This window comes from Pezoporus occidentalis, unplaced genomic scaffold (assembly GCF_034315485.1).
Source record: "Pezoporus occidentalis ecotype Australia unplaced genomic scaffold, CSIRO_AGI_Poc_V1 ctg56, whole genome shotgun sequence".
Taxonomy (NCBI): domain Eukaryota; kingdom Metazoa; phylum Chordata; class Aves; order Psittaciformes; family Psittacidae; genus Pezoporus; species Pezoporus occidentalis.
The window spans coordinates 44,949-65,867 of record NW_026915899.1 but is presented as its reverse complement, the minus strand read 5'-3'; the positions used below and the strand labels follow the sequence as shown (position 1 = coordinate 65,867).

At 42.7% G+C, this 20,919-nt stretch overlaps 2 protein-coding genes across 13 annotated transcripts in view; one reads left to right on the top strand and one right to left on the bottom strand.

Annotated features, from left to right (window-relative positions):
* SRPK2 (SRSF protein kinase 2) overlaps positions 1-3,842 on the top strand; it is a 151,292-nt gene extending 147,450 nt beyond the window's left edge. For all 5 annotated transcript variants that reach the window (XM_062638270.1, XM_062638269.1, XM_062638266.1 and 2 more), the window contains one exon: positions 2,172-3,842. In XM_062638270.1, the coding sequence (XP_062494254.1) occupies positions 2,172-2,356 (185 nt within the window). In that variant the 3' untranslated portion in view covers positions 2,357-3,842. The remainder of the gene's footprint in view (positions 1-2,171) is intronic.
* A 1,733-nt stretch (positions 3,843-5,575) lies between these two features.
* Positions 5,576-20,919, bottom strand: part of KMT2E (lysine methyltransferase 2E (inactive)) — a 57,751-nt gene continuing 42,407 nt past the window's right edge. For 6 of the 8 annotated variants that reach the window (XM_062638259.1, XM_062638260.1, XM_062638258.1 and 3 more), the window contains 13 exons: positions 20,680-20,778; positions 18,770-18,934; positions 17,455-17,763; positions 16,225-16,479; positions 15,908-16,052; positions 14,884-15,137; positions 14,678-14,734; positions 13,480-14,043; positions 11,083-11,384; positions 8,961-9,049; positions 8,740-8,859; positions 8,490-8,581; positions 5,576-7,878 (listed from right to left, as the gene is read on the bottom strand). In XM_062638259.1, coding sequence (XP_062494243.1) covers positions 6,361-7,878; positions 8,490-8,581; positions 8,740-8,859; positions 8,961-9,049; positions 11,083-11,384; positions 13,480-14,043; positions 14,678-14,734; positions 14,884-15,137; positions 15,908-16,052; positions 16,225-16,479; positions 17,455-17,763; positions 18,770-18,934; positions 20,680-20,778 — 3,969 coding nt within the window. In that variant the 3' untranslated portion in view covers positions 5,576-6,360. The remainder of the gene's footprint in view (positions 7,879-8,489; positions 8,582-8,739; positions 8,860-8,960; positions 9,050-11,082; positions 11,385-13,479; positions 14,044-14,677; positions 14,735-14,883; positions 15,138-15,907; positions 16,053-16,224; positions 16,480-17,454; positions 17,764-18,769; positions 18,935-20,679; positions 20,779-20,919) is intronic. The other 2 variants (XM_062638263.1, XM_062638262.1) reach the window with 2 other exon arrangements.

Sequence of the window (20,919 nt, the reverse complement as noted above, 5' to 3'; positions counted from 1 at the left end):
TCTCCAGCGCCTCAGGGTGGAAATGAGGTGAACCCACCACGTTAAAATAAACCTGAGTTTCTCATCCACCTCAGTTGTGTAAATTGCCTTTTACTCAGCCTGCTTTGATTCCATGGTCATCATCATGATACTTATTAAAAGCTGGTTTAGTTCTTGTCCCCCACAAAGATAATTTTTACTGCATCCTGTCTTCTGAAATCCATATGGAATTTCTTGAGGAAAATTCCAGCCCATAGTGCTAAAATAGCTTGTTCCTCAGCAGAAAACCACAACAGAACATTGTACTGCCCAGGGTGTGCTGGTATTAGCTTGGGGTTAGTTTGAGTACTTCAAGTTCAGCATGCACAAAATAAGGAGTATTCAGACAGTATGAACTTGCCTTAATGGCAACACCAGGAGCCTTATCTTGCAGTCTCACTTTATACAACCTGAGGGGAGGGAAGGTACCTAAACCGATGTAATTTGAGTACAGAAGTGAAGACAGTGCTGCATGGAAACACAGACGCTCCCCCAGAGCCAGTCTGGTTTGGTAAATGATTATGACAGCCCTTGCAATGAATGCTGTCAGCTGGGGAAGCTCTGGACACAGCTGCATTGACTTGTTTTTAGCCATTTTTTGCTTGCAGTCAGTAACAAGTGCCATGGTTTAACCCCCACTGGCAACTGAGCCTGGTTTGGTTTGACTGGTGGGTACTGGTGGGACCTGCTGGTGCAGACATAACCCGGCAGGATATACCTGCTGCTTTCACTGCTCCTGTCTGAGCACCCCTCCTGCCTGTACAGTGGAAAGAGGACAGGCCCAGCTGTGGGCAGCACCTCTGGTACAGCAGGTCTCTTGTCTTCCTCTTGCAAGTGATGGAGTGTTTGCACACTTGCTGGTTTGGGGGTCTGTATGATGGCATCTGGAGAGCTGCTCTGGTACCTGGCCTAGAACCTTTTGCTGTGGCCTGAGGCAGCAGAATTGTGTCCTCCTGGACCTGGGGTGGTTTCCATCTGTTGCGTTCTGATGCTCAGTCGCTTGGGACAGTCTGAGGACGCGGTTTTCTCCTGCCGTGAACTTCTGTAGCCACAGGGATGTACAGAAACAGACCTGAGAGCTGATGTCTGATGGCATTTTATGGGCAGTAGATCAGAGCCAGGGACAACCAGCAAGTTGCCAAACCACTTCACTTCTAATAGTATGGCCTGTGTGCCCCATACCAGCTGGTGCAGTGGGCTTGTGAAGCTATGGAAGAGGTACGTTCAGCTTCCAGAATTGGGTGAGAACCCGTCACCCTCCTTGCAGCTTAGGGCTGTCACAGAATAACCACAGGGGTCTCTGTGGATCGTCATGTGGAGACCATCTGGCTCAGATGTGTGTCTGGGAAAAGGGGGATGGCAGTGGAGGTGCAGGAAGCAGCCAGCAGAGTCTTTCTTCCCTGTTGTGCCAGATGTCCTGTGGGATAGACCTGGATGATACTGCTGCTTTGAATGGCAGAAGGGCTCTCGCCTCCCTCATTGTTCTGGTCCCCAGCACACTGCCAGATTGGCTGAGTGCCCCCTCCTTGATGGAGCTCAAATCCTGCAGCTGCTGTTGGCTGTGGGTCAGAGGAGCCATGGGGAGGGGCAGGTGCTTCCTCCTCGGGAAGGATTCAGACCAGGCCTCCTGGGGGGGTTTGTCTGGGACATGGAGCAGTCTCCAAGTGCCAGACTCTGGGCTGGGCTTGGCTGGAGTGGAGCGCTGCTCTGGTGTCTTGTCAGCCAGTGCCACGCAGCGAGGCAGCAGCCTGTGGTGCGGAGACCTCCTTGTTGGGATGGGGGCAGTTTGTGTAACATTGGAGTTTGTTGGCTGGTTAAGAAGGAAAAGCCTTTGGTGTTCTTTGCCCATGGTGCGAGCACACAGGAGTGAGTGAACGAGTGTTTTTTGTGCATGGGAGGGACAGTGTGAAACCCCAGAAGTGATGTGTACTGGGTGTCACGGCATTCGCTGTAGGTTGATTCTTGGTTTTGACGTTGGATGTGCTCTGCTCCTTTGAGGACCTCAGCAAGCTGGCAGCGTACCACCTTTCCCAAATGATTCTCAGCCTGGCCAAGGCGCTGTGAATGCAGAGCGAGAGAAAAATGACACAGGGATTAGTCACTCACAGGGCCAAGGAGGGATTTGTCTAATGCGGTAACATCTCTGTTTGCAGGAGAGCTCCGACACATTACCAAGCTGAAACCTTGGAGTCTCTTTGATGTGCTTGTGGAAAAGTACGGTTGGCCTCATGAAGATGCTGCACAGTTTACAGATTTCCTGATCCCCATGCTAGAAATGGTCCCAGAGAAGCGCGCTTCGGCTGGAGAATGCCTTCGGCATCCATGGCTGAATTCTTAGCAGAGTCACCCAGCTGTACAATAAAAGCCAGCAAGCACTTCCCAATGCATTGGACCTAAGCGGTGACTGTCACCAGTTCTTTAGCAGGATCACACGTGAGCTGGCTTCAATCCTCAGACCTTTATTTTGCTTGAGGTACTGTTTGACATTTTGCTTTTGTGCACTGTGTTCTTGGGGAAGGGTGGTCTTTCTGTCTTCAGCTAGTAGTTTACTCACCCACTTTCTTCAGAAAACACTTACTGTGTCTTTAAGCATTGTTTCTTGTGTTGTGTGGCATTCAGATGTCAGATTTTGGAACAAAGGAAACTCTCCCCCATGTGTTTTGGCAAGTTTTGTAACTATTTATGAAAAAGAAAAAAGAAAAAAAATATTTTAGCTGATGCATATTATATAATTTACAAGTGTAAGAAATTTATCAAGGCAGAACCGAGTTATGGCGAGGAACTGTACAATTTTATCTGCTGGCAAAGGGATGTCATCCTTGTATTATAGTGTATGTAAATGCACCCTGTAAATGTTTATTTCCATTTAAATATGGGACTGGGGACTCAATTTCAGAGTAAAGCGACTTAAGTTTTAGAGAGCTTTCTAGCAAACCAATTGCATGTAGTGGACTTCAAACTGCTTTAAGGAATTGTGCAAACTTTCTATTCTGTAGCAGTTCCCATTCATTGGATTTCCAACCAAGTGGCTCTGGTTTACAGGATTCCATTCCCCAAACGGCACTTTAAAGGAAGGCTGGACTTCTTTCTAATAACAGTATGCATTGTCATTTAGCACTCCTTTTTAGAACTTTCGCCTATTTTAAGTGCTTTTAAGAAAAGGAAACTAGCGATTTCCCTTCCAATGTGATAGTGAAGACATGGTACCATATGGTGTTGCCTTTTTATAAGCACTGTAAGTTGTACTATACCTTAAGGAAAAAAAAAAATCCAGTAATTAAAAGTAGAGCATGAGAACCACTCTGTGTAAAATTACTGATCTTTTATAATAAAAGTGTGCGCTTGGTATCAGGTGAGGAAGGACAGAGCTGCCAGTGTTTACAGTGCAGTGGGCAAAGTAGTCCAAGAAGCGAGATCATGCTCATTCCATTCACAGCTTTACATGTTTCTAAACCAAATTGCACTAGCTTTGTTCTCTGCCATGAGCAGACGTACGATGAGGACCTGTTGTAAGTTGCACGCCACAATTATATGTCTCCTAGGACACAAAAAGGCTGCATAGGCTGAAGTTCACAGGCAACACAGGAATGTACAGGGAGGAGGAGGTGTAGTTTGGCCTCTTCCTAGAAGTCGGTGGGATGAATGTAAGGTGACTCCTGACCTTCATGTAACTACGGTGCCACTTTTCTCTTGACTTTGTCCATATGAAACTTATTCACATGCCTTTGCAATAACTAGATTGTGAGAAGATCGCCCCATGCTGTAACAATAACCCGTTGTTTGAGGTGCTTGCAGTTGTCTAATTAAAGTGTTTTGTTTTTTCAGCCCGTGTGCTGGTCATTGGACTCTTTGCCCTTTGCCATGACTCCAACCCTGCCTTTGCCCGAGGTCCGTGATGGGGGGTGGGCAGGGGCTGGGGAACCCTGGCCCAAAGCGAAAAGCAGCTTTTTGTGGTAACTTGTATGTCACCCAGTGCACATTAGAGCATCCAAGGGGTGATGCAGCACGGGGGGGGGGGGTGCTGTTTGAGCAGTTGCCACGTGAAACGTGACCAAACAGAGGGTTTCATACAAGGTGTTTAACCGTGATAAACAAGTGAAGGATCACCCATGCCTGGTAGCCCAGGGCAGCCACTGCTCCAGAAGGAAGCTGCACTGGTTGAGGAGAAACCCATCCATGTGCTGAGGCCCTGCCTGCAGTTGGGGTTGACTCTCCACAGGAACAGCTACAAGGATGAGTGACACTGGTGAGGATGGTGGATGCCACAATGGACTCCAGACCTAGAGGTAAAAGTGCTGTTGAGCTCCACACCCAGCCCAGCCCCTGGTAGCTGCAGCTAACGAGAAGCTGGTTCTTGAACACGTAGAAGCTTGAATGGTGCAGCACGTCCAGTGCAAGCCCAGCGAGGTGAGTAACTGACTACAGTGCTGGCATCATACCGCTGCCCATCGCATGGCCAGGGTGATGCAGCAGACCTCAGGGGGCTCGGGGTAGCACCAGTGCTGTTGTGCCCAGTGCATCTGCTCCTTCTGGTGCACTGAGACCTCACTGCATACAGTGTGTATCTCACGCTCTCCAAGATGATGTACTGACCAGTGTCATGGAGGGCGGTAAGGGGGGCAGGACAGTCGGGTTTGACTGTTGGGCTGTGACAGATTTTGTCACATGGGCGTCTGAGCAGTGGTGCGGGTGGGCTGGGCACTGCTGCTGTTGGCCTAATCTTGCTTTGCTTCATGTCAGTGCAGACCCGAGTGTGCTCTATCCATCCAGGGTGTTTTCTGTGGCTGGTAGATGCTCAGGGCAGTGTTTGCTGTGTACTGTTCTTACTAATCAATTACTGAACTATGTTGAGGCCTGTTAGAATTTAAAGTAGCCTGATTTTTTTCCTAGCTGTTAAAATGATGTGTCTGTCCCCATTTTGCAGTGAGCAGGCATGGCCCCATCCTGCCTCAATTCAGGTTTTCCTCTACACCGCTGCCATGCTCTGGTTCCGAGGTGGAGCCATCCAGTGCAGGCCAGGTTAGGTGAGCAGGACTGACAGCAGCCACTTCCCAAGACACAAGGACACTGTCACATGCGAATGACAGTAACTCTGCATTAGTAAGTGCAACAGCAGTAGCTGAGCTGCTGCTATGCAGCACCAGTAAACATGCCCTACCCCAAGCACTGCTCACTGGGCTGCCCATGAGCTGCACAAGCAGCAGGGCCTGAGGATCCACTACAGGCAGAGACCAGGGCTGTGCTAGAGCATGCAGGTGGGGCTGGGGCCTGTGGCCAAGGTCAGAGTACCACCACACCATGTATACGGCACAGAGGTGCTGGTGCAGCAGTACTCTGTGTGACACGCTACCACCCCCAGAGAAGCCTGTTGGTAACCAGGACAAGACCCTGCTTAGAGTGATGTTTCCTCAGCTCAGGAAACCCCTGTCCTGTGGCTGGTTCCACATGTGTCCGGCGCAGGGTTAAACTCACAGCTGGAACCAGGGCAGGGGAAGAGCCTGTTGAGGAGCAGGGGTGGCCCTTCCCTGCAGACACAGCACCCTTGCAGGACAAGTAGTTAAAACTGACATAACTGTGATTTATTAACATGAATTAAAATGCCCAACCAGTGCTGCAATGTGACAGTATATTAAAAAAAATTAAAGATCATATACTGTACTACTTTCACAAAGATCACACTTTTTTTTTTTTTGCAAAAAAGACTTATTATATACAATACTATATCAAATGAAAGCAGCTTTAAGCCATTTTACAAGCCGAAGAAATACAGTATTTACAGCACTCATCAGGGACATTAGAAACAGTCTATACATTAAATTACAATTTCTGCAAATAACTGATGAAACAAAAAGCCATGTCCACACCAAAACTAGAAAAATCTGTATTGCCTTGTTTCCTAGCGCTACGCACACAGAGAACTGCTGACAGAAGAAAATGGGGGGGGGGGGGGGGAACGTTGTTAGTGCCATCACTGAGCCCGTGTACTTATTTAATTACATATGTATAAAAGTAATATAGAAAACATTCACTAAATGAATTTAACTGCAACAATAAAACTTTTAAAGATTATGCAGCATCAAACCTACTGCCCGAAAAAACAGCTGGAATGTCCACTTACAAAATCAAAAGAAATTCCTAATACTGGCTTGTAACAGCACATCTTCCGGAATTGTAAAAAGCAAAAAATGGAAAGAATACAATGCAGGAGGAGCACTGGTGTTCGCTTTTATACAAAGTCTCATGTACAAGCTTTAAAAAGTACCTTCCACAGGTACAGAGGAAATATACACAGTTTATCTTACACAACATTGTAAAAATGCTTAGGCTGGGGAAGCTGGTTCGTCAGTGCCACCCTGACCCATGGTAGTTGTTCTGGAAGGTGGGTGGCACCTGTGCTCTGTGGATGGGGAGCTGGCCGGGCAGGGGCGAGGCCTGCTGCTGCCCCTGCACATGGGGGAGCGGCACAGCCCCGGGGTGTGCGCAGAACCCCGAGGCAGTGGCTGTGGCAATACTGTTTGGTCCTTGAGGTTGGATGTGGGGACCCTGCCCCGGGAGTGGGCAGTGTGGTCCCGTTCCAGCAGGCTGATGTTGAGGTCCAGGTCCTAACGTCGTGTGATGCGGGGCTGGCGAGGAATAGGAGGACACGCTTGTGTGAGCGGTGGAAGGGAAATGGGGGGGTCCTTGGTGGGATGGGTGGTGTAACCCTTGTGCTGCTGATGGTGGGTGATGCCCCGAGCCCATAACACTGGAGGGGGGTGGTGGTGGTGGTGGTGGTGCAGCGTTTACAACATGCTGGTGTTGTGCTTGCAAACCTTGGTGTCCAGCTGGGGGGTGGGGAGGTTGGTGGTGGGGAAGAGGACCTGGGGGTGGAGGTGGCGGTGGCAAATGGTGACCAGCAGCCTGAGAATGGATGTGCGATCCAGGAGCTACAGCCATGGCGTGCACTGGACCGACGACGTGTGCTACAGAGTGCTGCTGATGAGTACTTTGCTGCTGTACAAGGTGAGGTCCTGGAGCAGGGGGTGGTGGAGGAGGAGGTGGAGCAGCAGACGCCGATGCCTGGTGATGAATACTGGGGTTCTGAGAGGGCAGGAAGTGTCCTGCAGTTACATGGTGTCCTGGCACGGTCTGCTGACCCGCAGCGCCAGGAAGTGCTTGGTTTGGTCCAGATGAGAAGACAGTCTGCTGGGGTAGGCTGCCCTTCAGCTGACTGTAGCTCTGAAAGTTTCCAGAGGGCTGCTGGCTTTGATAGTAAGTAGAAGAAGGAGGTGGGGGGGGCGGTGGAGGGGGAGCACTGCTGTTCAAACTTTGTTGGTTAAACTGGCTGTAAGAAGCTGAAGATTGTCCTGAAGTCGTCTGAGTGAAGAGGGGGGCGCTGCTGGCCTGCTGTTGGCTGCTGGGCTGAAGGGTCGGGGCTGCTGTGTAGAAGTTGCGGTGCGTTTCCCTCTGTGGTGTTCCCACCTGAGGTGACTGTGGGTGGTGAGGTCTGTATGGAGATCCCAGCTGCTGTGAATGGGGCTTTGGTGACAGGTAACCGTGCTGCCCGGGTGTGTGCGGGGTTGAGGGCTTGGGGGGATTCTCTACGTGGGGCGAAGGCGGGCAGTGCAGCTTCAAAGGTGCGGAAGGCAACTTCTGTGAATGGGAGAGTTGCTCAGCAGAACTGCGTGGATGCGGTTGAGATGGATGGGTTTTTGAAAGTGTCTGGACGTTGTTTGTCTGCTGTTTTTGCTGCCCCTCGGATTTGGGGTGATTGGCACATTCGGCCTCAGGGGCATTGGCTGCAGGTTCCCAGTGCGAATCCGGCTTTGTGGGTGTTTTCCCAAGTGACTGTGTTGAAACTACAGGACTTGGTGATGAGGGCTGGAATGGAAAGAAGATCAGTCAGTGCAGAACATTCAGAATACTCAGCTCTCAGTGCTCAGAATATTGTTCTCTCCCCCTCATGGTGAAAAAGAGATACATGCTTGGTATAAGAAAAAGTGACAACAGAAACCTTAAACTTAGGAAGACACTACATTTAGCAAGTATGCATCAATCATCCATCCAAGTCAAAGGACTAGCAAATGGATTTTAAGGAGGAACAGAAGTTCAACCCATCTGGGCAAAGCAAGAAGCTGTTATTTTTTCAAAGTTTAAGACTGCTGAGTCTAAAACCTATAGCAGTGTTAGGGCTGTCAGTGCTGACTGACTGCCAGTTCCTCAGTGGGGACACTGAATCCACAGACATAATCTCTGCTGTGTTTCCAGAATGAAGAACCTATGTAAGGGTAGCTACTGAAAGAACAGGACGTAAATCAGCTAGCTAGCACGTACCACCAACACTGCTACAGAGGTTTACCTATGTGGGTTACATATGTACTTGTTCTCTAAGTAGTAAAACATGATTACATTTTTTTTTTTAAGATAGATCAGATATGTACATCTTCACCTGCACATTATACAGTGCATGTATCTCACACCCTCTGCATTACCTTGCTTGCTTTTGATGGACTCTTGCAAGTCCTCTGTGAAGTATCTGGGGACGGACATTCAGAAGGAGGCTCTGGATTCTCAGGATCGGGTTCTACAGCCATAAAGCAGAAAGAAATGTAAATGTGGGAAAATCGACTGTCTTGCAAAGATTGCTAAGCATTTTATATCTGACTTTAAAAGAGCTATTAAAGTTGTTGTAAGAGACTATTCAATATGGCAAGTGTCACACAAGGTCATCTGCTTACTGACCTTCCATAAATTCAGTGAAAGAAGGGACCTTAAGCTGCAACTGGGAAATGAGATTTGAATGAGATGAAGGTGAAGACTGAACATGAGACGGTGAGCATGGGCTACAAGGTGTTTCTCCCCCTACAGATGAAGCAGACCCAAACATAACATTAGAATGAGTATGGACTACCACAGGGGAACTGGTTAGATTTATCTGCCTTCAACATGATTCATCTGCTCACCACTGTCCTTGTCTTTCCTGTGGTCACTGAGAAGCAAAGCTCTCTGGTAACTTCGTTCTCTCACTTGTTCCACAGAGGTTGATGCAGTCCTGGAAGAGAGAAGCACAATTTAAATTTAAGAGGCTGTTCTCCCACAGACCAAATTTAGGACAATGTATATGCAAATACTGGGCCAGAAGAAATTTACAGTGTTTAAGAGCCAAGTAACTGGTTGTACATAAGGAATGTGATTTGTTAAGTATTTCATAACTGTTTTCTCCCGCTACAAATATAACTGATTTCCTGCAACGCTGTTACATTACAAGAACTGATAATTCCCAGAACTGACAATTCCCCTTAATGTGGAAACAGCAGCTGTAGACCTGGGGGTGGTGGTGGTGGGTATCTTTTTCTAAGCAGCTGAAAAGTCAAAACCTACAATAATAATTAAAAAAATAAAAGGTTGCAGATACTGCTTTGTAGTCTCAGGTTTTTTGAAAACTCTTTTCTTCCTACACTGAAAATATGTTATTATTTTTCTTTAATAATATGCTCTTTAATAGTGGCTCTACCCTTGTAAATACTGCACAACCTCAAATGTGTGTCTGTTCAAGCTTCTACACTTAACTTACCAGACAGTGGGTATGAAGTGACAGTCACATCTTCTTTCTTATAATCAGTTATGTCTGACAGTCACACCATGATCAAAAAGAACATGAACAACAGCACTCTACAAAACTTAAGTTTTTCTTTCAGGCAAGAACATACAGCATTACTCTCCAATAGCTGTTGTACTAAAATAAATGCTGGTGCTGTTGTCTGCAGGATTACTGCAAAAACTTACTAATAAATTCTTCCCTGTTGAGCCTGTTTCCACATTTTTTGCTTACAATATAGTACCCTAGTTTCTGCATGGGGAACTTACAGTCCCTTTTCAGTGAAGCTCTGAAGACTGCACTTACATTCTCCCTTCAACTGGCTCTGTAACATCCTTCTAGTCTGGAACAGCTGGAGCATCTGAGCAGAAGGACGTTCAACTTCTCAGCCCATGTTCACCCCACCACTGTCAGGCCTTCTCTACCGCATGAAGATCATCTGCAGGGTTTATTTTGTGCTAGTAACATTTTGGAGACAGTGCCACCACAGCTGACCTTCTACCTTAAAGCTACCAAAAATGCAGTGGAGAATGTTGTGCAACACTTGTACAGACTAAAGTCATTCCATCTCATCCTCCTTCACACACTACCTCTGCTCAGGATTTTTGGTGGTTGGGAGTATCTGGCATGGCATCTAACAGAACATATGGTCTGCACACAGGGGAACCATTTAATGATTATAAACAAAGATGCAAGTATCACCAGCGCTCTTTACCTGAGCAGAAGGAACTGTTAGGCAGACTTCATTCAGCCCTACACATTACACTTAAGTAACAGCAAACACCAGAAACACATTCCAACCAGGTCACCAAAAAACAGGCTCCTGAAGTCTTCCAGAGGCTTTTGCTAATCAATACAGATTATTCTCCTGTTCCAACCATCTTCCCTACAGTACTTTTGGAAACGTTTTGAGATTTCAGATGAAAAACCTTCTCTTCAGCCCACAGAAAAAGCAGTGGAGATACAGTAATGTGTGCAGAGCCAAGGCCATGCTGAAAATCCAACTCCAGGCTCTTCACAGGCAGCACAGCATCCTTCCCATCCTACTGCCACACTTTCCTCCACACACTGTAGCAAGCACACAGCCCAACCTGTGCAGTGGTGGAGGGGGCACACCTAAACACCCATCCCATCAAAGTACAGGTTGACACCTGTACTTCGTCTATGCAATTTTACACTCTACAGAACTAGGCAACTTGCCTTGCTCAAACCAATTTCTATTTTACTCTTAGGAAATAAAAAAGCAAAGCATAATGAAAGCGAAGTAAGTTAACCAGTATGTTATGGGTAATGTTTCCTATCTTCTAATCTGTATGACATACCTTCCCTTTTTCTGATAATAAAGAGAGAAGACAACTCTTTACTAATGTGGAAGGTTTCCAAACAGTAATCTATATCTGTACCTGTATCACTGAAAACTAGGTTTCAAATAGAAATGACTTAGAATTAAGTAAACAGTTCTTCAGCACTTCAGTGCTATGGCTTACCACTGAACTTCTGGTTCATTCTTCTCACTGGAAGATGATTCCTTAATTGTACTGTTGTTGCCAGTGTCTTCTGGAGCTGCATTAGAAGCAGTAGTTGGCAGTGGTACTGGCAGGTTTGCAGTGCTATCAGTCTGCTCCCCATTTTCACCACTGTTGTTATACCCATCATTAGCACCATTGTTACTACTTGTATTTCCTCCAGCAGCAGCATGAGGAGATACGGTAACCAGAGGGAAGTTCTCTGTCTTTGAGCCACTTTTTCTAGCTTCTCGTTGTCTCTTACGGTATTCTAGTAAGGATACCTAAGGAGAGAACAAAACAAAATAAAACAGTATTAGAAAGGAAGCTCACTTGTTTCCTTTCTCATGGTTTGTGATTAGATGTATTATTTCAGTAAGATACACCATTTACTTGGTTCTAAAAACAACAGATTGTTGAAGGTGTTTCACCACATCTGCAGTGCATTTACAGAGTACTGAGCTACTAATGGCTCTAAGCACAGCGTAAAGAAGATAAACACTTCTGCCTCAGGAAAGTGGCAGAAGATGCAGGACAGCCAGGACTTTGCTGCTGAAGTCGTACTGTTGGTTGAAGCTACAAAGGACTTCACAGTTTTTCCTGGAACTGCAGCATTACTAAGAGTATGCTGACACAGTAAAGCCAATTTTAAGAGATGTCACATCCTGCTCTCAGTCTGACTCCCTCATATGAAAAACCCGCTACACTTCTGCTTCATTGTACTACATGAAAAGGATTCTCTCATCCCTGCATACATTTTTCTTAACATATAGAACTCTCAACTTAAGCTTTCTTTTCTTATTCTGAATTTGTCTTTACTGCACTCTAAAAGAGACTTATGAAGAACATACGCTAAATTCCAAGTAAAGTTTCTTACGAAAAACAACTGACACATGAAAGAAAAGTGGCTTCTTGTTTGTATGTATGTATATATAAAAATCACTACACAGAAGCTTCCACAGAATAAAAACCAGTTTAACAGTAAATTACTGTGAGAAAAATAAACTTTCAAATGTTTTCACTACATACCTACAGGATTTGATGCAGAAAGCTGCAAATAGTGTTATACTTTATTCAGTATGATACTAGTTTGGTAGAAATGACATCTAATGCCTTCAAATCCTTCCTTCTGGTTATCAACATCCTACTCTGAACCATCCAAGAAAACAATAAATTGAAGTGCAGTAATGAAAAGGAGTTCAACTGGCCTAGTCCTCAGTAAGAGCAGACATCCATTTCTACAGGGAAAACCACCACAGCACCCTGCTTTCTTTGCAGTCCTGGCTTTTTGTTTGCTTTCGAACACATCTGTCTATTAGAGACTCATCTGCATGTCAGGGTAAGAACAGTTAAAAATATTTGGTTTTTCACAGAAAAAGGAAGAACTGATCTTGCTTTCAAACAATTTGTATGATTTCCACATCCCGTACTTGGGATCCCTTGAAGGATACTGCTTAAAAACAGCTTAAGAATGGATGAAATCTGTCATGTGGGCACTATGTACAAGGCCATATTGAAACGGGTGAACTTGTACAACGGCGAGAGAAGAACAGAGGAGCAAACGCCCACAAAAATGTTGAAATGTAGAAAAAACGTTTAACAACTGCGTAACAACATTCGTGTCTTACCTGATCCTAGGAAAAGGCTTCTATTATTCTCCTACAAAAATACTGAATGCTACCTTCTCCTTAGCCAAGATGCCTCACCCCCTTTTTATACATTGTGAAAGATGCTTTTTTTGCTTGTTCTTGGAAAGCCTAAACCCCATTATTTCAGGGGCACATGTAGATCTTCCCTATTTCTTCAAACTGAGCCTTTTAGACAGGAAACCTGGGTGAGTGTCTGGGTGAGGCAGCCACACCATTCTGTGTTTGGGGGATTACTGTAGCATAAACCCTCAGCAGTCACACCCCGGAAGAATCCTTGTCAGCAAGAAAAAGGGGGCAGAGGGTTACTGAAACACTAAGTGCTTCTGGGATTTGAAAAGAAATTAGTTTAACTTTCAAAGAAGCATATGAACTTACAGAAATTTCAGCCTGTTATGACTCTATGATAGTGGTATGTCTTCTGTATAATAGATTATATAATATTTAGTGTCATATGCAACCCTTTCAAACCTGAGAAGTAATTCTTTATTCAACAATTCATGTAAGGCTTATGAAATAAAAGTGAATTTGTACGTATTAGAAAAAATACATTTACTAATGGGTGCATGCAGCTTTTTTGCTCTTCATTATTTTCCCTGAATAATGTCTATTACATTGTAGTACGTAAAGATCAGCCATCAGCTGGATTTTAACTATATTATGGTTCTTCCTGTTACAGAAGTACCGTTAGCAGACTATGTGAGAGAGAATAAATGATTCTTAAAATTATAACCTTTTTCTTCTGTGGAGGATTCTGGGGTGTGCAATTTCCATCCATCAAGCTGTCGCTATTGACAGTCCTTCCAAAGCCAGATGCAATTCCATCTTCTGAAGTACAAAAAACAGATGCTTCCATGAACATGCCTCTAGCATCGTCTTGAATCAGGCACTTTGACTCACTTATTCTGAATCCACCTCCTACCTCCAACTGATGTGAAGGGGTCAAGTCCCTCAAATTAGAATTCACTGAGAAATTTACACCTGTCCTGTCGGGACTTTTTACCCAGGAAGAATAAATTGTGCCCCGCCCACAATGAGCAGTTTCTAGTTGGCTGTTTGAATCAGTCCTATCATGTGGGGGGGCTTCCAGGTTTTTATGCAGTGCACTTTGCTCAATTACTTCGAGTCCCAGCTGGAGGTCTGACACACATTCCATTTCTCCAGTGCACTGCCGTGTGACATCAGTCCTATTCCTTGGACTGGAATATCCAATAGTCTTGATTTCTTGCAGGCCCATTTCTGTCAGGTTGGAGTTTCGGAAAGAATTCAGTGCTAAAATTGATGCTCTATCATAGCCCTGCGTGAAGAAAAGCATGTCAACTAGTTTTCCACACCTGAAAAAAACTGCAATTATTCTGACATTCAGTTGTGCCTTTAAGTGGGATTAAAGGCCTTCCAGTACCATGAATTTATCTAAACAGTTCTACAGCCACTTATTTCTACAATTGCCATGTATTAGGTAAAAACATTTTAATAAAATCCACATTAACCCAAGCCAAAATAAATGTTAAATGCCAGGTTTTATTTATGTAATAGGCAGAGGAAGGGGAGAAGTTTCAAGAGGAAGAAGTCCCTGACCAGAAAGTTATAAAGCACTTGCTTCAATTCAGCATAAATAGGATCCTCTGCATCAAAATATGTATTTCAAGAAGAACGGGGGGGGGGGGAGCTTTTCTGAAACAATACCCAGTATACTGTAGAAAAGAAAAAATACAAATCTTGTATTACAGAAATGTCTTCTGTACTTCTTAAAACTTAACCATGAAAACCCCAACACAGATCCATGGCTGGAAGCAAATAAATCCTGAGGGAAGTGACCCTTTACATTCCAGGAAACTTCCAACGGCTGGTGAAAAACATTTACTAAGAACAGTTCAGCTATTCAGGTGAAATCAAGATACCACTTGCAGTTTTAAGGCAAATATCCTTACCTCTTGACTGTAAGCTCGCCTTTTTACTTCTGGGGAACTGTCAGGTGAGGAAATATTCTAAATAAGTAAGAAGAAATTGTAAGTCAATTTCTTTTTTAGCCCGGAGAAATATAAAACACCCCTTTTAGCAGGAGTACAAATACTGATTTACACAAGAATGTCTAAATGCATTCTCTGAACAAAGCGAAATTCACTGTAACTCTCACCTCAAAGTGCATGGTATTTCCATGTATACATGGAGTTACAGGAGTAACTGGCGAATAGATGGGTTTGTAACCATTTCTACAAGCTTCATCTTCTGTTTTCACCCTAGGAGGGGTAGCAAACAATGATGGCTCGGAGGCAGTGATGTCAGCATGAGTCGGTGTGGCATAAGGAGAAGGAGTAGGCGTAGAGGTTTCTGAGAATGCAGACTCCAGCAGCTGATACAGTCTTCGTTTTTTTAGTGGTGTGGTTAGATCTGCATGTTAGAATCAGAAAAGAGATGATCTAGATACAGTAATTACAGTTGTTTATGTACTCATAAACATTACAAATTCCACAGTAAAAAATTAGTAAGATTACAAAAACCTCTTAAGGGCAAGCTTCCTGAAAGATAAACTCTTAACCACCTACAGGCCTTCTGAAAACAAAACTCTTCACAGCCCACATTTATCACTAACTGAAATTTCTATGAAAGGATAATGGAAACAACTGTCAATGTTTCCAGAAAAGGAAAGTCAATATCAAGGCATTTTTAAGACTGTTCAGCTAAAAAGCGGAAATTCCAAGTTCAGGACTGCATACAGAAAATATCTGATACACTCCGTATCCTTACAGAAGCATGTTTAGTTTTTGGCACATTCCTATTTTGTATTATGCTTACAAGCTTAGACAGCTTTTCCGATATGTGCAACATAATGCCCTGAATTTAAAAGGAATTTTGAATACACAGAACAGCGGAGAAAATGAATTTATAATCTAATCCCTTATATTCGTAGTCAAAAACATTAGCCTTTTGCTGACTGTACACACTATGAGATATGGTGGTTACTCATCTAGTATCAACTATCCATTAAAGGGGGAAAAAAAAGTCCCAACCACTATGCAACTAAGCATTTCTTTCAAAGAAAGTATAAGGAAAGAGTGCAAATATCCCTGCCGTTTTCATTAATGTTACTTAAAAACATGCTCCTCGACATTCATCTACTCTGACAAAGCTCTTATGCACTGTATTAGTGAAAGCTTCACCTGTTAAGGAACAGCTGTCATTCAGTAATAATGGACTTTTATTTTCACCATTGATGGCTGGACTTCTAGATCTCTCTTGTGATGGTGAGTTAAATCTATCAATCATTGTTGAATTTTCTTCTTCCAAAGCCTGCTTCAACCAACGCTGTAATAAAACAAGTTCAAATCAGTGCCTTAACAGTTTAATGATAACCATTTCAAAACCATGACAGGACTACTTTGCTAACCAGCTTTGTTCTGCCTGAAATTGTACTAATAAATGAAGACTCATCTTTAATCAATCTGGGATGGGGAACCATAATGAAGGGAAGCGTTACCTTCTTACAAGAGCCAGTAATGTTTTCCACAGGTTCTTTTTTCCTCCTCTTTTCTGAAAGGAATGGTGAAGTAAAACGAATATAGTGCTTTGGAGTTGAATATACATGTGGGCTGTAAGTGAGACCTGGTAAAGAATTCAGCTGAGTAGCCAGAACTTCAGGGTCTGTAGTTATGCGCAGAGGCCTTTCTGATAGACTGTCTGTAGGCTTCCCCGTTTTATCACTCTTTTCACTTAACCATTCACTGACCAAGTGCTAAGCAGAGAGAGAGAGAAAGAAAATTAGTGTTCTATGAGTGGTTTTATCAGTGACTTTTAGGATTTTTTTAGTCTAATTATTCAACTTCTACACAAACCAGAAAACTGCTAAGTTGCCAGTTTGCAAGTTTAAGAATACACAGGGCAAGAATGAGGACAGTTTTACTGCAATAATGGGGGCAGCAGAAAGAATCAGTATAGATTTGCTCTATATACTGAAGTTTTGGGTTCTATTTGTTGTGGTTGGGTGTTTTTTTTTCCATTGTAGACTAACACTTAGTTCTTTTGTATTTAATTCTCACTGAACATACTATACAAGCGTCCAGATCAACTGTACTTATGATGTGAATTTAGTAGCAGAATTCCAAGACAAATTTTAATGAGCCCAAGCATCTAAGCTGAAGAGAAATAGGGTGATGTTAATAGAAGAAAACTCCTCATCACAAAGCACTAATGAGAATAAAGAATCTTCCCTCCAAACATACACGTAATTTTTGAGTGATTAAATGCATTCACTTCAGAACAGCCATATCAAAAGCATTAGGTTATGATTTCCTCTCAGATACTATGTTTGCTACCATTAAAACACTTTCTAAAGGATATGATGAACAAAGGAAGGAAAGGCAACTTTTATTTCCTTTTAAATTAACAGCTTTAATTATGTTTTGGTTACATAAATTATTTCAGCTCATTTAGAAAGTACTTCCCTTAGAAAATATTTGATCCAAAATTGTTCTGCAAGATGTATTTTGGAAGTCTCTTAAAATCCAAATTAACTTTACCAATGCATGTTACACATACCTTTTAAAATCTCTTTATTACCAGCCAGTGGCTATGTAATGATTTTTAAATAAATGAGTCAACATTTTGTTTTAGAAGCCTATACACAGCTGCATAGTAATGCAGCAGCCTGTGATTTTTTAAAGCTCTGTTAAAGTCCATCCTCTTCTCCCCCAGCCCTTAAGAGACATACCTTCTTTGTTTTAGGATACTTAGTAGGGCATTTATTAAGTGCTGGAGCTTCAGTTTCAGTAACCATTTCAGTAACAACAGTTTCTGCTTCAGGCTCAGCTACCAGTGCAACATTCTCAGTTTCATTGTGTTGTGAAGTTACTTCCACGTCAGGAGAAGATGGCTGAATATCTGAACACATGCTGACAGTTCTGTGTCGTCTGCGTTGTTGTCCAATATGAGTTCTACTCCGAGAGAAGCTTTTTCTCTGTTTAGCTCTACTAACTTTGGCTGGGGTAGGCTTGGTGGCAGTTTCTTCTTTTGCTGGTTCCTGGTACAAAAGAAAAGTCTAGTAAACAGATCCCACACACATGTAAAGCTACATATCTATCTTAAAATAAAATGACAGTTCTCCCTTCCTTTACAGGTCCAAAAAACCTCTATTTTACTGCTGCTGTTAGAACTAAAATACTTCAGAGACAGTATTTCTATCCTTCTTTAAGGTAAACTACATGATCTCCTGCATTTTCCTCCCAAACACCTGCCCTTTCACTGGCAGAGTATTCACACACACCAGTCACTGCTCAGATCAGCAGAGATTTGTGCAAGAACTGCCATACCACACTCATTCACACATAAGCTAGAAATCAGCTGCTTACATCATGAAGTCTTTCAGTCTAATATCCTTTTTGTAATTTATAGTTTACAAAGTGGTTAGCATTTTCACAAAAGGTACTTAATAGCATGCTGACAGAAACTACCTGAACTGAGAATCTGTACGAGTATTTGCAAAGTAAGAAACATACTAGTATCCAGTGACAACAGAGTAAAAAACTTTATGAAACATTAAGTATCATCTGCCAGAACTCAAAACAAACTATGGCTTAGTAATTATTTTCCTTTAAAAGAAATGAAAGAATTATAATCTGTTCCTGAGTAACCCACTGAAAAAGCAAATTGCTCTCCGCTGGTTATAGAGGGTGCCTAAGTAAAGCAATCTCCTGTGCCTGAAGTCAGCATCAGTACACGCATCCTATCCTGAACTTTGAAGAGAGACTGAATTATGCAGCTGGGGTGTGTGCTCACTTGCATTAAGTAATGTAACTGAAATTCCTAATAAATAAATTCTGTACGTGTTTTCTTGGGGAGGGGATAAAAAAAAATAAAAATCAAGAGCTAATATAACATCAAAGAACTACATAAAATTTGGTCAAATATATTTGAGTTCAGAGGAAATAAACCCAAGTACTTCATACATCTTAAAGTGCAGCTTGACATCCACTGATAAAATATCCCTATTTTAAAGCTAGCTTTAAAATCAAGTTCCAGATAACTACCTGAATAAATTCAGCATCATTGAGAATCTGTGCTTCCTTGCATTCTGATTTAACCTCAGTTTTTGCTGTGCTGATTCTTTCCAAAGCCTGTTCTCTTCTTTTTTCTCTCTTTTCTAGTCTGGCAAAAGCTTGCAGGATAGCTTCCATCTTCCGTTCTTCTCTTGTCTGAGGATTTAAGAATAATTAACTTTCAGTCAATCTTTTGTGTATGTAAATGCTATTTAAGTACTTCAGAACATGTTCACTGTGTGTTGACATGAAGATCAACTTCAGCAGAAGTTCAGAGGAAAGGGAGATGTTACAATGAAAATGCCTGTAATTATTAGTCTTCTGAAGAAAGGCTTGCATTCATGCCAACCCTGACAAACAAGAGGAGTCCTGCTTTGGATTTAAGAACTTGCTGAAACAGTGATTTACTAATAAATCACTGGCCTATAAGCATAAAAAAGAATACACACTTCTGAGCCACTTACTTGCATGTGTAGTATTTATAAACAATAAAACACATGTATTTTATATCTTTCTGGTCCTTAGTATGCAACAACCAACAGTAAGCCCCATTAGCTTCTGACCCAATTTTCCAAGTGCCACAAACTCAATCAAAACATACAATCAACATCCAGGAATCACTATTCAAAATAAGATAACACTAGGCCACCCAGAGGAACTGAATTTTCTGTCTACCTATAATTCAGGTCCTAGTGCTGTACAGAAGCAGATCCCTTCACCTGCACAGAGCTGTGCTGAAGACGATACAGAAGTGGCAGAACTGAGGGCTTCTATTACAAACTTTTGGGCGTTTCTTTATAAATGCCTGTAGTTCCAACAGTGCATTGATATCCACAATGTGTTTATATCAAAGAAAGAATACCTGAAAATATATTGCTTGTATGAGCAAATGAGGAACCAAGGTATGTTCTGGCACTGAACCTGCCTGTGTTTGCTTGGTAAAATACAGACAAACTTGCAATTATATGCAATCCTCATAATGGAGCTAACGAAATAACTACTACAGCAACTGTGCTGTAACTATGCTTCCCAGAGTGTTTTACTTTTGTAAGAATACAACAACTCCCTCCCACCTCCCCCCACCCCCAAAATAGCCACAAAACCCAGTACATTCAGCAGTGTTTGGTGAGAATCATTCCTCAAAAGCATGACAGGACACTGCTGTATGTTATTATCAGAGCTCATGCTGTCATTCTTCAGATTTTGTGAGTAAAATATGTAATTTAATGAACAGATTTTGCTTTTTTATGTCTCATAAACACAAATCTCATAATTTCTGCTACTGACAGAATTGTACAAAATACTGACCAAAAGGAATGTACACCCCATCCCACCCTATCCCCCTTGTTTTCTAACGTCTGGGCAGATGCAGACAGCTTGGTGCCACTTTAAACAAACAATAAAATTAAGTTCCAAATATTAGTATTTCATTATACAACTTGGCCAAGATTTTGACTGAACTGGTAATTTCAAGTGGCTCACATTTTGAATGCCTAACAAAACAAGTGCATTTTAAAATGCCAGTTTTCATAACACTGTTCTACCAACCTCATGAAAAGTCCTGACTTCCATGCCATCTCTAAAAATGGACATTACAAATAACAAGTAGTAATGAAGAAAGAAAATAAATTCTAGATATTTCTACAATGTCTTTTTTGAAGGCAATAAGAAGTTAGGCATGTGAAGATAAAAGCAGCTTTTTGTCAGAAAGCAATGATCAAGCCAGATGAAGTGCTCTCAAACAGCAAGCCTTTCATTTTAAGCTGAAGTTCATGTAAGGATCTGACTTCAGATATGCTCAGATTCTACAAGCCTACAAAAAGGCAGCAATTAGCATGGGAAGAGCAGGTGTCACTAAGCCTTAGTGACAGCTTTAGGCAACTACTTGCTTCCCAACTTACCATCTTCCTTTTCCTTTCTGCAATCTGTTCCTCTGATTCCATTTCTACTTCATTGCTAATGGGAGTTTTTTCTTCTATATCATCAATAAAATCTGGCTCCTGAAAGATGGAAATGACTGCTTTATAGAAGCTCTACTACTCTTGCAAGCCAGGGAAAACTAAAAGCCACAGAGAACTTAGATTCCTCAGATCAAAATTAACTAAGCCAGTAAGTCCAGACAAAAATGTAAAAAAAACCCC